The 17186-nt window shown below is 35.9% G+C and overlaps 1 protein-coding gene across 2 annotated transcripts in view; it reads left to right on the top strand.

The window, feature by feature from the left end:
• The window catches only part of HEATR5B (HEAT repeat containing 5B), an 89245-nt gene that overhangs the window by 70333 nt on the left and 1726 nt on the right, over nt 1-17186 (top strand). For both annotated transcript variants that reach the window (XM_068564526.1, XM_068564527.1), the window contains exons 28-35: nt 1418-1655; nt 2763-3017; nt 4937-5064; nt 7712-7856; nt 8348-8614; nt 9781-10005; nt 14004-14155; nt 15338-15551. In XM_068564526.1, the coding sequence (XP_068420627.1) occupies nt 1418-1655; nt 2763-3017; nt 4937-5064; nt 7712-7856; nt 8348-8614; nt 9781-10005; nt 14004-14155; nt 15338-15551 (1624 nt within the window). The remainder of the gene's footprint in view (nt 1-1417; nt 1656-2762; nt 3018-4936; nt 5065-7711; nt 7857-8347; nt 8615-9780; nt 10006-14003; nt 14156-15337; nt 15552-17186) is intronic.

The following is a 17186-nucleotide window of genomic DNA, read 5'->3' as shown; positions in this document are numbered from 1 at the left end:
TCATTTAAAACAAATTTTAAAAAACATCCCTTTCTCTCATCAGTTTTCTCACTCTCTTTTCATTGTATCAGTCGGTGAGTCCATGGAAGGTGAAAACCATGTATTATTTGTCTTTGTTGCCTCAGGCCCTAGCGCAATAGCAAATGCAAGGCAAGAGTAAGCACCTAAGAAGGGTTTGATGAGTGAATGGCTGAGTATACTTACAGTGCTTATTGAGATACTTTCTTAAAATCAGCATAATAATAAACCTAGGGGAAGAAAGCGAGCTTAAAACCAGTAGAAAATATGAATGTGATACATTTATAACTTGAGATTCAGAGTCCCTACTCCAAAAGTTAGGTGGTTTCTGCTTCTAAATTGTCAGGTGTTAAGTATGACTAACCTACTGTAACTGTTATAGACCATCACAGCCTTAAGGAATGCTTCTTCTCAAAAATGAAGATTCATTGTTTCCTGTAATCGTTGTCTAATCTAGTCAATTACCATGCCATAACTGTCTGTTCATTGTAGGAATAAAGATAAGACCCTGCCATCAAGAAGCTGCAGTGTCCCTGTTCACATGCATAGACTTCGTCTTACAAACAATGAAAATGACACTGTGTAGGGGGAAATAGTTTTCTCAAGATTTTTATCTAGTGCAGTTTTCTTTCTTACTCTTGCTCCCCCCACCCTTTTTTTTTTTAGCTTTATCATTGATGTGTAATTCAGCTACGTGCCAGTTGCCAAAGCCAAAATGTATGTACAAAAACAAAAGAAAACAAACAAAAATAACTTCAGCAAAGAAGAATCTTTAAGATTATATTCTAGGAAGTTGTGATTATACATCTTTTTGGTTTATAAAGTGGAGAGAAAAGATACAGATAATATATTTGGCCAGTAAATTATATTATTCTTGGCTCAGCCATCTGTTGCAAGGACTAGATTGCTAAATATCACTTAAGGACTATATAAGAAGGGGTTTTGAAGGATATTTATGGAAATTCTTTCTGTGCGCTTCCCCCCGCCCCCCCTCAGCTTTTTTCTTTGACTGCTGTCTAATTGTGTCTAATAAATCTATGAAAGCAAAGGTAACAAACAGGAAGTTATACACTATGGCAAAAAGAAAAAAAAAGAAAGAAAACCACATATAAAGGGGGGGGCTTTGTAAAGTAGAACAAGAGAAGCCAGAAAAAATTCAGAGAACCCTACTCAAGGAATATGCTGTGAGAGCAATAGTCAGAAGTCAGCTCTATTAAAAAAAACGATTGCCTCCAAAGCAGGTGGAATTATTCTTTTGAGGTTATCCGGAAATCCCAAAGTTGTATACTTTCTAGTATCTGTACTCACTTTCGATGATTCAGCTGTATAATAACAACTTAGAATATGTCATTTCTTAATATTATGCCTTGTTATTTTCTCCTCCTGTATATCTTACTAGGTATATGTGGTTGCCATGAATATTAAAAAAGAAGCAGAGTCAAAACCAAAAAGAGCAATTAAAAATACTGATGATGATGATGATGATTACAGTACCATAGATGAACTACCACCAGACAGTTTAATAACACTCGTACAACCTGAACTGCCAACACTCAGTCGCCTGTGGTTGGCAGCATTAAAAGACTATGCGCTTTTAACTTTACCAGCTGAATTTGCTAGTCAGCTACCCCCAGATGGTAAGTACTGCATTTAGAGTTTTGCTTTTAATAGAGTTCAAAGTAGTAATTAAACAAAATGGAATTGGTGGAGACTAGCAACAATAGTAATAATAACATGTAAAATTTCTGTGGACTTAAACTTGACATTCTCTCATTTAGAGCATGTTCTCCATACTGAATTTGTGAATTCATATATGGCATTAAACTTGTTAGCCCAAGCAAAAATGTTCTCACTGTTACAGTAATAACTGTACGAGCTAGGTTACTCTAAATAACTGTGCATAACAAGTCATTATGCATAACCATGATGAAGTATATTGCTGTGTTGGTCAGTGTGTGTATGCAGGGACAGATGTGGCAGTCCTCAGTTTGATAGAGAAAGCAGGAGGAGGGGAAGAATTTGCAGAAGAGTAAAAAAGAAAGAAGAGACAGAGTTCCCTGGCTATGAGAGAAAGGGAAGGTGATGAGGGTTTTAAGAGTTCCTGGCAACAGTGAAGAGGAAGCCTGAGGAAGAGGACCACGGGTAGGGAAAGGTAGAGGGAATTCACAGGCATCAGCATTTGCAGCGAAAAGGCTGGAAACCCTAGCATCAGCGAGGAAGTGACAGGCACTCCAGGTCAGCAGCTGCAGGAAAGACGTTAGTTTTGATAACGCTGTACGAGAATCTCTTTGCCAAATTGCTCTTTTATATGTGCTATGATCTGAATATTTGTGTCACCTCAAAATTCATATGTTGAAACCTAATCCCTGTTGTAATGGAATTAGGAGGTGAGACCTTTGGGAGGTGCTTAGGTCATGAGGGTGGAGCTCCTAGGAGTGGAAGTAGTCCCTTTGTAAAAGAGAACCCACAGAGCTCCCTGGCCCCTTCCACCTTGTGAGGACACAGCAAGAAGGCACTGGCTATGAATCAGGAAGAGGGCCCTCACCTGACCATGCTGGCACCCTGATCTCGGACCTCCAGCCTCCAGAACTATGAGAAATAAATTTCTGTAGTTTATAATCCACCCAGTTTGTGGTGTTTTCTTATACCAGCCCAAATGGACTAAGATAGTATGTAACGGTTTTTTTTAAGGTAGTTGTTCATAAATGAGTATAATAGAAGTAATGTTTTTGATTGCTTTATAGGTGGAGCATTTTATACTCCTGAGACTATTGATACAGCTAGACTTCACTATCGGAATTCCTGGGCCCCAGTTCTCCATGCAGTGGCACTTTGGTTAAATAGCACAGGATTTACATGTTCAGAGTCAGCAGAAGCAGCAGCAATATCAGGTTTACAAAAACGTTCTACACCCATCAATTTAAACCAAGCATCAGGAGCAACGCCTAGTTCTAAATCTTTGCCAGAAATTAACAAAGACAGAATGCATCTGATTTTAGGTAGGTGAGCCATGTTAATGTATTTCAAGATGTATCACTTCTGAAAATGTGTATCTGTAGGGGAGAAAAAACTTCTTTCTACCCTCTTAAGATCTGTGACTGGCTTAAGAATAAAACTGACATAAGACACATTAACAGGAGGAAAGCATACAAATTTATTTAATATTTTTACATGTACACAGGAGTCTTTAGAAGGAAAATGAAGACCTGAAGAAGCCGTTAGGTCCAGAAGATTGTATACAGTTTTACACAAACAAGAATAAATTGTGAGGGTATGACAAGACAAAGGGGTTTGGGCTAGGCGTGGTAAGTTGTGGGACAGTAACGAGAAAATATATGGGGGAAATAATGGAAGATCAGGCTTATTTTAGTAGTTTTGTTTGGACAGGTCTATTTCAACATCGACTCCCAGTCTCTGGTGGTAAGAATGTTTTCTCCCTGGTACAGAGAGGGCACCTTTCTCATGAGAAATTTTATGACCTGCTTTTAGGTAGAAAGGAGGACAGAGAGCCCTGCCTGCATCTGCTATTTCTCAAATGCCTTCAGCCAAGAAGGTATATTTTGGTGTGGCATGTTTTGAACTCCTTCATATCTTTCATTTTAATGCTATGGAAAAAATTGTTATAGTTCAGAGAAGGGATAGTAAAAAGAGGATTTTTAGCACAGTTTCGAAATTAACTGAATTTTTTATTTAAAAATTTAATTATTAAAAACTACTCTTTAAAAATTCTCTGTCATGTTCACTCACAGAGCAATATTGAATAATTTTCAAGGGAAAAAAGTAAACTATTTTTTTTCAACAGCTTTTCTTTTTACTTGACACTTAACAAATTGCCCCATAAGGAAATAATAAAATGTAAAGTTAAAGCAAATTTGAATGATTCTTATTTATGATTGCTTTATAGATGCTCTTTTTTTTTTTTTTAATAAATTTATTTATTTATTTATTTTTGGCTGTGTTGGGTCTTCGTTTCTGTGCAAGGGCTTTCTCCAGTTGCGGCGAGCGGGGGCCACTCTTCATCGCGGTGCGTGGGCCTCTCACTGTAGCGGCCTCTCCCGTTGCGGAGCACAGGCTCCAGACGCGCAGGCTCAGTAGTTGTGGCTCACGGGCCCAGTTGCTCTGTGGCATGTGGAATCTTCCCAGACCAGGGCGCGAACCCGTGTCCCCTGCATTGGCAGGCGGATTCTCAACCACTGCGCCACCAGGGAAGCCCCTATAGATGCTCTTTTTTTTTTTTTTTTTTTAATAGTAATCTTTTATTTATTTATTTATTTATTATATTTATTTTTGGCTGTGTTGGGTCTTCGTTTCTGTGCGAGGGCTTCCTCTAGTTGCGGCAAGTGGGGGCCACTCTTCATCGCGGTGCGCGGGCCTCTTCACTATCGCGGCCTCTCTTGTTGCGGAGCACAGGCTCCAGACGCGCAGGCTCAGTAGTTGTGGCTCACGGGCCTAGTTGCTCCGTGGCATGTGGGATCTTCCCAGACCAGGGCTCGAACCCGTGTCCCCTGCATTAGCAGGCAGATTCTAAACCACTGCGCCATCAGGGAAGCCCTAGATGCTCTTTTAACACTTAAGAATTTGTCACTCATTTAATGAGAATTAATTTTATAATTTTCATAAATTTATTCTTAATGTATTATTTTAAAATGTCTTTAAATAACTTCTTAATCAAGGTGACCTTGGAACTCCCCCATCCCCTTCCAATGTGATTATTAGCCTCCTTGCAGAGCTACAACCTGTGTTAAGTTTGGCTGCTTATTTTGACAATCATTTTGAACTCACTTTAAGGCATTAATAAATATATGTTAAAAGTAATCTGTAAACAAAATTAAGTAGGTGAAAGTGGGGGAAAAAATGGTGTCAAAGCAACAAAGTGTTTTATATTAACAAACCTGTGTGTTTATTTTGTACATTGCAGGCGTGAGTATACAGTTCCTTTGTTCCCCAAGACCTGAGGAGCCTGTTGAACATGTTACAGCTTGTCTACAGGCCTTACACACCTTACTAGATTCTCCTTATGCCCGAATCCATATTGCAGAAGATCAGGTACAGTATATTTCTATGATAGATAATTTATGCTTTGTATTCATCGTATTTATCTTAAGATAATTTTCTCACATATGAAATAAGTATTATATAATAAGCATTCAGGATTTTGGCTTCATCTAAGACCCTATATTGAAAGTTGGATGACCAGGCACAGCTAGACTACAGATTGTCACTGTACCTTCTTTGATCAGTTCATCAGCAGTCAAGTGAAACTAAAAATTTAAAGAATGTCTTCAGGGACTTCCCTGGTGGCACAGTGGTTAAGAATCCTCCTGCCAGTGTGGGGAACACGGGTTCGATCCCTGGTCTGGGAAGATCCCATATGCCGCGGAGCAACTAAGCCCATGCGCCACAACTACTGAGCCTGCACTCCAGAGCCCATGAGCCACAGCTACTGAGCCCATGCACCACAACTACTGAAGCCTGCACGCCTAGAGCCCATGCTCCACAACAAGAGAAGCCACTGCAATGAGAAGCCTGCGCGCTGCAACAAAAAGTAGCCCCTGCTCACAGTAACTAGAGAAAGCCCACACGCAGCAATGAAGACCCAGTGCAGCCAAAAAAATAAATAAAATTAAATAAATAAATAAGGATGGCTTCAGTCCCAGTTAATGATTCTACTAATAAAGGGCTGAAGTGATTCATAAGGCTATTAAATAAATTATGTCACTTTTAAATGATTAGGTTTTATCTCTCATTTAATGAAATTTTTATGCGCTGACTCAAGTACTTATTTAAAAAGTTTAATGAATTGCTTTTTCTAATTTATGTATGGAGTATTTAGAGGATTTTATTCATGTTACAGAACCAAGTTACCACTGGATTTGTTATTCTTTTTAATTAGGAATTTTATTTTCGTAATAACCATTTCTTTGAACACCATACTACCAAATGGTATCACTTGGGATAATTTTCCATAAAACACAAACAGATAAAAAGCAAAGTTCTCATTATTGTATTATATCAAAATTAGTTTTGCACATAGTGCTGCTCGAAAAAAAACCCCAAATGAAACAAAACAAAGCATGTGCTGTGTGATTACAAGCTTCACTCACTGATGAACTCTTCTTGTACCCCAGCCTTGTAGCCTGAAGCTGTGCCTCAGCTAAACTACAGATTACTGCAGGAAACTTGAGGGTTGTTTTCAAATGGTCAAACCAATAAAATTTAATCTATGAATGAAGGTGTGTGACATATTATGTTAAAACCAAAATAACTGAGTGTAAATATAGTAGATTGAATGACATGGTTAAATGTGTATTCCAGAAATACAACAGACATAAATTTGATCACCCCATCAATCTTGTAGTGGTTGATTTTTAAGACATGAAAAGGGAGGAGGGAGGTCAATTATGAGGCCATTTTCATAATTCCAGAGAGATAATGAGTCCACTGGCCTCCGAAAACTGAATAAAGGAAGAAGGAAAGAGGGCCAAGACTGGAACCTTAGGGATAAATAGCAAATAAGGATTGAGATGAAGGAAATAAATCAGCAGTGGAACAACTAGAGAGGAAGGAGGAGAACCAAAAGAATCCAGAATCCAAGTCTGAGTTAATCACCACTAAATCCACAGCACGGGGCATAGGACTTAGCATGTTGTTGGTGCTCTGATACTAAAGACCAGATGCCAGTTTAAAAAAAAACAACAACAGAATTATCAAAGATGAGGGAGTTTCAAGGACAGACAACAGTCTCAAAAGGGACAGAATCCAGTAAATAAGGACAGAAAAGAGTCCCATGGAGGTTATTGGTGACCTCAGGCATAGCGTTTTCTCAGGTGGATCAAGCCAGATTATAGAAGATTGAGGAGTAAATGAGAGAGTGAAGGAAGTGGCAGCATTCGGTCTGGGAAAGGAAGAAACAAGACAGAGACAGAAGAGAACATGGGGGCAGATGGAAGGCTCTGAGAGGTTTTTTGAGGTGTGGGGGGAAATTAGATAGGAAAGACTTGAGCAGATACTTATCCTGGGGAAGAGGAGCTTAGCTAGAGAGCGAGGTTGACAACATACGGGGTATGATTGATGTCCTTGGAGAATCCTTGGGAAGTCAAACAGGATGAGGTAGCAGGCATATGAGGAAAGATTAATCAGTCTTGGACAGGGGCTGGACACTTGATCTTAAGGAAAGAGGTAAAGGTGGCTTTGGTTGCAATTAAATTTTTTTCTCCCTCTGAAATTTGAGGTGGGTTCATTGGATGGGTTTGATGTGGAAGATTGTAAGAGGCTTTTTAAAGTGAGTAGTAAGCGGTAGAAGTTTGTAATAGTTCTGAGATGAATCTGAGAGGGACTCACCAGAATGCCAGAATTTCTGGTAGACTACTCTTGGGTACTTAGGTTGGAAATCATAAATTTTAGTGGCACTGGATGCTAGCAATATTGTTTAGTCCTAAAGAGAAAAGAAATAGGAGAATGACCATTTTTAAATGGAAAAATTATTTAAATACATAATGTAATTTTTGACTGAAAATATGTTCAGATAAAATATGACCCTTTTTCAAGATTGTTATAATATTTGCTACATAGTCCAATATATTAATTTTAGCTACCAAATTTATTTATTTTTACATGTATATTTTCTTAGATTTAATAATATAAATGTATCCTTTGAAATTAAAATTAATTTCTCTGTATTAATTTATAATAGCTGATTGGTGTTGAGTTGCTGAGTGTTTTACACCGCCTCCTACTGACCTGGAATCCACCATCCGTCCAGCTGCTGGTGACTGGAGTTGTGCAACAGATAGTAAGAGCTGCTCAGGATTATTTGCAAGAAAAAAGAAACACACTAAGTAAGCACTAGAAATTACACTAACATTGAAGTAGATTTATTTGTACTCTAATTTTTAAAATATTGATGCCAGGAAGTTGTTAATTAAAAAATTTAACCATACATTTAGAAGCTTTGCAATTGATTTTGCTTTCCTTAGCATGATGCAAATGGAATTGCTCATATTCAGCTATCTTTCACCTTCAAAAGGGTCAACTTCACACGTTTCAGCCTAACATATGTGTTACTCCTGTTATGAAATACATTCCTAATAAAAAATACCTAATAAAAATTTTCGAAGTAAAAAATGAATTGTCCATTACTTTTAAGGAGAGGTAAATAAACAGAATTCTAGTCAGGCAGAGAATTACTCTGAGAAGGACATATGGCATCAGTTAAACATTTAGTTGTAAATTCTTCGAAAGAATTTATTAAGTATGCTTATTGTGTTGTTTCATCTACTATTTTTTATTTTGTTTGCTGGAAATTTCACCAAATTTTCTTTTACCCAAGATGAAGATGATATGGAAAAAGAGTCCTGTCCTGTATTAGGAGAAGGAGGTGACAGTGGTGGTCTTATTCCTGGAAAATCTCTTGTGTTTGCAACTATGGAGCTGTTGATGTTCATTTTAGTGCGGCATATGCCGCATCTCAGTACCAAGATGTCGGACTCTCCAAGTCACGTAGCCACTAAAACTCGTCTGTCAGAAGAAAGTGCTCGTTTGGTGGCAGCCACAGTTACCATACTCTCTGACTTACCATCCCTTTGTTCACCTGCTGGTACGGTATTGATCACTATTTGGAAATGTGTTATACTGTATTAGAGATGAGGTTGCCTTTGATTTTTAAGTGCTATTATGATTTATTTTCCTCTTAAATCTTAAAGGAGAAGTAGGGGTTTTTTTAAGGGTTTGTTTACCTTTAGGAGCCTATAAAGAAAGACTAAAGATTTAAGAAGTCAAAAACCCAGGATACCCTTTTCAGATACATGTCAAACAAACTTCAGCAAAGAGGTAGAACCACAGTTTGAGGGAAGACATCGAATGTTAGCAGATAGACATAAAGTGGAATTACTAAACCCTTTATTTTCTGATCTGGTCGCTACTCTTGAGCAACGCTGACAAACTAACAAATGTCAGAGGAGAGTGACAACCAACTTGAAGGAGCAACTAAAGAATTATAGCTGAAAAAGATAATAGCTGTCTGCAGACACCTGAAGAACTAGTGGATGGAAAAGTAGACTTTCCCTCTGTTGTATCTAGAAGGTAGGGATGGTATCAGGATATATAAAGGTAAATTTCAGTTCAACACAAGCCTACAGATATGAAAACAATGAATTCTCCATCATTGAAGTTCTATAGGCAGACTACAGTGGCTGCATGTCAGAGCGGTGAAGGGAGTCTTTCATTAAGTGGGTGGTTGATTTGATTACCTTAAAGTTCTTTCAGCTACAAATCCTAGGATTCTTTCATCTCTTTTTGGCTTACCTGTGTAGTCTTCTTATCAGTTTCCTGACTTGGTTACTACATTGACTGACTTAGTACTAAGGTTCACTTAGTACAATGAGATTGATTACTTGTCTTGGAATTGCTACATGATTCACCAAGTTTCTCAGGTACTTCTCAGAGTATTTGGTAGTGTTTTCCTTCTGTCTTTCTACCTTTCTTCCTTATTTTCATTATGAAGGGCATGATTATTAAATAGGTGAAATACTAGAAGTAATAAAAACAAGGCAAGCTGGGAAAAGAAAGAAAATATTTCTTTTGAAATAACTTGTGACTTTCTTTTTTTTTTCAATCATTGAATTATAGTAATAGTAATGCAGTAAATTTTGTATAAATACAAGGAAAAGAAATAATATTAAACCATAAAAAATATAAACAATTGAAATAACTATAATATGGGAACTATTAATTATGAGGCAATCTGATTTGTTTTTATTTCAGGATGTATGACAATCCTGCCCACGATTCTGTTTTTAATTGCAAGAATATTGAAAGACACAGCGATAAAGTCTGCAGATAATCAGGTTCCTCCACCAGTCAGTGCAGCTCTTCAAGGGATCAAAAGTATTGTGACACTTTCAATGGCCAAAACTGAGGATACTCAAAAACAGTGGACAGCTCTAATTCGTAGCACTCTCGCATGCATCCTAGAATATTCTCAACCAGGTAATCTAATCAGTTTTAAATTTTTAAAAGTTTATTAGGATATCTGTTCCCTAATAACTAATTGAATGAGCTCATCAGAAAACTGCTATATATCTGAATCAACTCAGAGAAGTATTTTCGTCCCATCTTTCAGATGTGAACTTTTAGTTCCCCATTCTGGATATTGACTCTGAATGCCCTTGTCTTAGCACTTATATACATTTTGGGAGGTTTCCCCAAAAAGAAAGGACGTGTGCATATAAAACTCTTATACATTGTTTTGAACTCCTATATAGTTGCCCATCACTTATATTTATCAATTATTATTCATTCCCCTAACAATGGATATTTTTGTTATTTCTGATTTTTCCCAATTATAAAAATTGTCTCAGTGAACATCCTTATAAATTCCTTATGCACATGTGCTGTGAGATTTTCTAGGGCATACCCCTATAAGTGGAATTGACGACACATTTAAATTTTATCAGACATTGCCACATTGCTCTCCAAAGTAGCTGTATGAATTCGCACTTCTACCAGCAGTGCATGATCCCCACCAATACATGGTATTTCAGACGTTTAAATTTCATTATCTGATAAGTAAAACGTACTATCTTACTGTTTTAATTGGCATTTTTCATTTTCCTACTGAGTATAAGCATTTTTCATGTTTGTGTCTAATTTGGGGGAAAATGCTTATTCACATTTTTGTCCATTTTTCTTCTGTGTTTGACTTTTTCTTTCATTTTATTTCTGTGGTAAATGTGAAAGGATTGAAAACAGAATAATAATTAAAGATTTGCCATATTGCCTACTAAAACATTTCCACACTATCTAAAACTGTGGAGTGGGCCCAAGAACGAACAGATAGGGCAATGAAACAGAACAGATTGTTTTAAAACAGACATTCATCCACATGAGAATATAATACATGATAAGGGCACATTCATTATTCTTCAAATGGTTTGTGTCAATTAGCCATTTCAGATATCAGTTCCAGTTAGGCCCTCTCCTTATATCATGACTCTAAGTAAATATGAGGTAAGTTAGAATGATAATGTAAAATTTTTAAAATAGGTAAACAAAGAAAATATAGGTGACTCCTTTATGTCGGAATGACAAAGGACTATGTAAGTGTAAGTGAATGGTAAATATCATAGAGGAAAATATCAGTGTATTGGACTATAGAATTTAACGTCTACCTGTCAAAAATGATAGCATTAAAAAATGGTTGATAAATCCTAAAAATTCTTATCAGAAGGAAAAAGATTTTTTTCCTGTTTCTTTAATTTTGTATCTATATGAGATGATGGATGTTCGCTAAACTTGTGATGATCATTTCATGATGTATGTAAGTCAGATCATTATACTGTGCACCTTAAACTTATATAGTACTGTGTGTCAATTGTATCGCAATAAAACTGGAAGAAAAAAATTAAAAAAATAAAAGATACCTAAAAAAAAGACAGATCAAAAACTGAGAATAATATTTATGTCAGTGTTAATATCATTAATGTACAAAGAAGTCTTTTAAGAAAGAAGGAAAGAGCACACATTATTAAAAAGGAAATAGAGATGCCCACCAAGTATATAAAAAAGTTAGCCACATTATTATATAAGCAAAGAAATACAAACAAAAACAAAGTAATATAAATTTTTACCTGTAAAACTGATTTTAAAAAATTGTGAGTATGTACAGGTGGAATTGATACCAGGAGAACATTTTCATACTTTGCTGAAGGGAATTAATACAGTTTAAACTTTCAGGGAATCAATTCTGCAAAATATACACAGAGCCTTCAAGAATTCATACTCTGGGGCTTCCCTGGTGGCGCAGTGGTTGAGAACCTGCCTGCTAATGCAGGGGACTCGGGTTCGAGCCCTGGTCTGGGAGGATCCCACATACCGCGGAGCAACTGGGCCCGTGAGCCACAACTACTGAGCCTGCGTGTCTGGAGCCTGTGCTCCGCTACAAGAGAGGCCACGATAGTGAGAGGACCGCGCACTGCAATGAAGAGTAGCCCCCGCTTGCCGCAACTAGAGGAAGCCCTCGCACAGAAACGAAGACCCAACACAGCCAAAAAAATAAATAAATAATAATTAAAGGTGCTAATAATTAAAAAAAAAAAAATTTTCATACTCTGACCTTATTGATCAGAAACTTGTGTTCAGGGTTATTTATCACAGTCTATTTTATAATATTGAAAATACAAAAGTGATAAATATAACTATCTGGCAGTGGGAAAAAATATTAAATATATCATGGTATACTCATTTGGATTATATATCCATTATATCTATTAAAAATCATGTTTATAAATAATTATATATAAAAAAACTAACCCAGACCAGAAGGAATTAATCAAAAACCTAGAAATTAAACTATCGCTAGATGGTAGTATTACAAGTTTTATTTTCTTTCCCATACACTTGTTATATTTTAAACAAACCATGTACTACTTATATCACCTGAAATTTTTTAGTATTAATATTTGGAAGGGAAAAACTTTAACTAGTTTTATTAATGTTTACTAAAACTATTTAGCTTTATCATGAGTTAATATTTTTCTTTTTAGCATAGATTTTTAACAAACTAAAGAAACATTAAATGCCATAATTATATACGAATGTAAATGTATATGTGTGTACATTGATAGAACAAGAAAAAGTAGTTAAGAATTCATTTAAAAATATAAATACTGTTTCAGTTTTCATGGGGGTGTCCATAATCAATAATCATATTTTTTAAATTGTCAATTATAAGAGAAGGTTTTGATATTTTATCCTAGTTCATTCATGTTAGATGAATTTAAAGGTATATGATAAGATAATTAACTTGCCTACGATAACCTGTCCAGAACTGAATTCTCAGTAGGCACAGTCAGTATGAAGTAGGGATCAAAGCCATGGGTGTATTTTTATAGTAGATGTAAGCAAGGCAAGCAGAATTTCTTGCTTTACGAGAAGAGTTTTGTAATAGAGGATTTCCTTTATGGAAATCATATTTCTTATTATAAATTCTGAGACTTCCACTTTAAAAAATGTGCCAGTGTATGTATGTGAACACACATACACACACACACACACACACCCCTCCATGGATGTAATGAATCACTCTTAAGATTGCTATAATATTTTTTTTCATTTTTAAAACCTTCAATTTTGAAATAGATTTCAAACCTTTTAAAATGTTACAAGAATAATATAGTGAACTTCAGCATACCCTTCTAGATTTCACCAGTTGTTAACATTTGTTGCATGTTTTATTTTTTCTATAATCCACATATTATTATTGTTGATATTATTATTAATTTTGCTGAACCATTTGAGAATACATTGAAGGCATCATGACTCTTTACTCCTAAATACTTCACAGATATCCTAAGAACAAGAACAGTCTCTTACATAACCACTGAAAAATTATCAAATTGAGGCAATTTAACATTGATACAGGGCCTCCCTGGTGGCGCAGTGGTTGAGAATCCACCTGCCAATGCAGGGGGCATGGGTTCGATCCCTGGTCCGGGAAGATCCCACATGCCGCGGAGCAACTAAGCCCGTGCGCCACAACTACTGAGCCTGCACTCTAGAGCCCGTGAGCCACAACTACTGAGCCTGCGCTCTAGAGCCTGCAAGCCACAACTACTGAAGCCCACGCGCCTAGAGCCCGTGCTCTGCAACAAGAGAAGCTATCACAGTGAGAAGCCTGCGTGCAGCAACGAAGACCCAACACAGCCAAAGATAAATAAATAAATAAATTTGTATATATTAAAAAAAAAAAGTCAGAGAGAGAGAGGGTCATTGTTCAAGAATGAAAGATTTTTTTAAATTTTTGTCTTATATTGGAGTTTAGTTGATTTACAATGTTGTATTAGTTTCAGGTGTACAGCAAAGTGATTTAATGATACATATACATATATTTATTCTTTTTCAGAAGAATTAAATTTCAAAACATTTTAGAAACAGCATATTGCTTTCATTTTTATATGTATCAATATTTCATTATTCATATATTTCAGAAGATTCTATGCCTATGCCTGATGAAGTAAGCATGCTAACAGCAATTGCACTCTTCCTGTGGTCTGCTGGTAGTGAAATAATAGGAGTCCAGTCACTGCAGAACGGCTGCATGAACAGATTTAAAAACGCATTAAATTCATGTGACCCATGGGTAAGTTACACGTAAAACATAGTGTTAAACCTTCCACTTTATCAAGAAAATTTCAGATTGATTCATTAAAATTTGTGATACATCAAATGAAAACTTAAGTATTTGCTATATGACTTTTCAACAGAAAACTGGAAAAGATCACTGGTTTAAGCATTAGGAGAGACATGTATATGTTTATTTATATCTACAGAAATTGCCCAGTATCTAAAATATTTGCTCAACCCTGGCCTATATTGGTAGAGACTTTATGTGTTCTGTTGTTCACTGTTTACATAATGACACCATTAAAGGATAAATATATATTATAACATGTTTTAATGGGCCTATTGGAAACTCTGTTTTCTAGAAAATAAGTTTTATTGTTTTACAGTGTTAGTGTCTAATGATTCTCAAACCTGCTGCACATCAGGAAAAAAAGCAATTTAGTTACATCTACCACTATCTTCCTAAACCAGAGTCTCCAGAAGTGTGGTCCACAGATCTGTATTTTAAAAATATTCCCCAGGCATTTTTTATGTCCAGTGATGTTTCGTAGCTTTTCTTCCACCAAAGCACTGAAACAGTTTCCCCTCAATATTTTTCACGTACGTTGATGTGTTGATGGACCTTCCTTTTTTTTTTTGTTTGTTTGTTTCTTATTAACATGAAGTCTTTCTAATCTAAAGTAGAGCCACTGAGACCTTACTTTCTAGGCCTGGAACACTTAAATTGGTTTAAGCAGTCATTTCCAGGGAATCCAAATGGAGTTGAGGTGTCTAAGTAATATATTTTTATAGCTTTGTTTGACATCATTCAAATATTAGCCTTCCATACTAAATATATTAGGTTAAAGTGGGAGGGAGATTTGTAAATTAAAGAAAGAATTAAAAACACAAATTAGTATTCCTGGTCTCTAATTTCTTATACACTATAGAAATACACGAATTATATTAGCAGTGGTAATTTGGGAGTTAACATATAAGGAATGTTTATTGGTTTAATTTCTTTTCAGTTTTATTTAGTTAGCATGTTGGAAGTTTTATTACTCCATTTCTGTAAGTAGAAATGGCATTAATTCTTCCCACATTTTTATTTTCATCCTGCAGTATTGCTTGTTTTCAGTATATATTAAGATGCAGTGTGATTGTAGAGCAGATAAGAACTGTCACACATGTAAATTAATAAAATGATTTTCTTGTGTAGGTTCAAGCCAAATGTTACCAGCTTCTCCTCTCAGTCTTTCAGCATTCCAATCGTGCCCTTTCAACCCCCTACATCCATTCATTAGCTCCAATAGTGGTTGAAAAGCTAAAAGCTGTTGAGAGAAACAGACCAGCCAGTAATACAGAACTTTTAGCTGTTCAAGAAGGAATCAAAGTTCTTGAAACATTGGTTGCTCTTGGGGAAGAACATAACAGTAAGTATTTTTCTCTAAAAAGCCACTAGTCTAAAACGAAGATTTGTATTATATATAAATCTTCTTTGCTATTTGACACAGGCCATTGCAACAGTAAGTTTACTAAGGGTGGTTACTGTCTGAAAGATTAATGTCTTTGCTCATGATGCTAACAAAATTGAGTTGATTTATGTTTATTTTTTAAGAGCAAGAGGTTAAATTACCGATGGCATTTGAACCCACGGATTGTTTTATTTTCTAGGAATGTACTCTTTAAGAACCAGGGAAAATATACCTGCCTAATAGATTTTTAAAAATAATATATTTTGGTGTTCATAATAGAGGTGTCAAAGCTTTTTAACAAATAGGACAAATAGGACCAGATTAGCACTAATGATGCCAAACATCATTATTAAAATACCTCAAAATTTGAAATTTTTAAATTATTGTTTTTTAATTTAATGAAGAACTACCACATACATCCATTTAACCAGAGACGTATGCAGCTTAAAACTTACTCCTCTTTATTCCCTGCTAAATCTTAATTTCATCACAATCTAAAATTTATCTTAAAAAATATGACAATTATTACAGAAAGACTGTACTTTTTAAACTAGTACCTTATGATTGAATGTTAAGCTGTTTCCAGTTTTTCAAGATCATAAATAACTGAGATAAGTATTCTTTCTTTTTATATAAATTTATTTTATTTTATTTATTTTTGGCTGTGTTGGGTCTTCGTTGCTGAGCACGGGCTTTCTCTAGTTGCGGCTAGCAGGGGCTGCTCTTCCTTGCGGTGTGTGGGCTTCTTATTGTGGTGGCTCCTGTTGTTGCAGAGCACGAGCTCTAGGCGCACGGGCTTCAGTAGTTGTGGCACGCAGACTCAGTAGTTGTGGCTCACGGGCTTAGTTGCTCAGCGGCATGTGGATCTTCCTGGACCAGGGCTCGAACCCATGTCCCCTGCATTGGCAGGCAGATCCTTAACCACTGTGCCACCAGGGAAGTCTGAGATGAGTATTCCTGTACAGGTATCTTTGCACACATTTTTTAATTATTTCTATCAGGTAAATTTTTTTAAGTGAAATTACTGGGACAAAAGGAATGCACATTCTAAGGCTTTTAATATATATTGCTAGATTACTCTCCAGATAAAAATTACATCAGTTTTTACTATCATAAAATTTTTCCTCTTCTCTTGAAAGAGTTTCACACAAAATTGGAAAGGTAGTGGAGATTTTTTAAAAGCTACTGCTGATAGCTTACCTATAAAATAATAATCCAGAACTATTACAGTGGAAGAGAAGAATACAGAAGCGATTATGAAAAATGTTGCTCTGACTTGACGAGTAACTGGTTATGGGGACAAGAGAAAGAGAAGAGCCAGATTATACTGTGTTACTTGGAAGAAGCATGGAAGCAACGTTAAAACTGGAAAGGTCAGGAAGAAGAGCTGTTTGGGAAGAGTTGATAAGTTTAGTTGAAACTAGATAGTAACAGATTATTTGGGTAGAAATGTTATGACTGACATCATGGCCCATGTTTGGTAACTCAACATAATTTTATCTTTATTTTTATTTTACTCACTGTAAACTCCATAAACATGGGGACTAAATCTTATTCATTTTGTAATCTTAACACTGAGCTTATTGACTTTTG

The sequence above is a fragment of the Eschrichtius robustus genome, chromosome 15 (genome assembly GCF_028021215.1).
Source record: "Eschrichtius robustus isolate mEscRob2 chromosome 15, mEscRob2.pri, whole genome shotgun sequence".
Taxonomy (NCBI): domain Eukaryota; kingdom Metazoa; phylum Chordata; class Mammalia; order Artiodactyla; family Eschrichtiidae; genus Eschrichtius; species Eschrichtius robustus.
The sequence above is the reverse complement of the archived record's forward strand: the minus strand, read 5'-3'. Positions and strand labels throughout refer to the sequence as shown.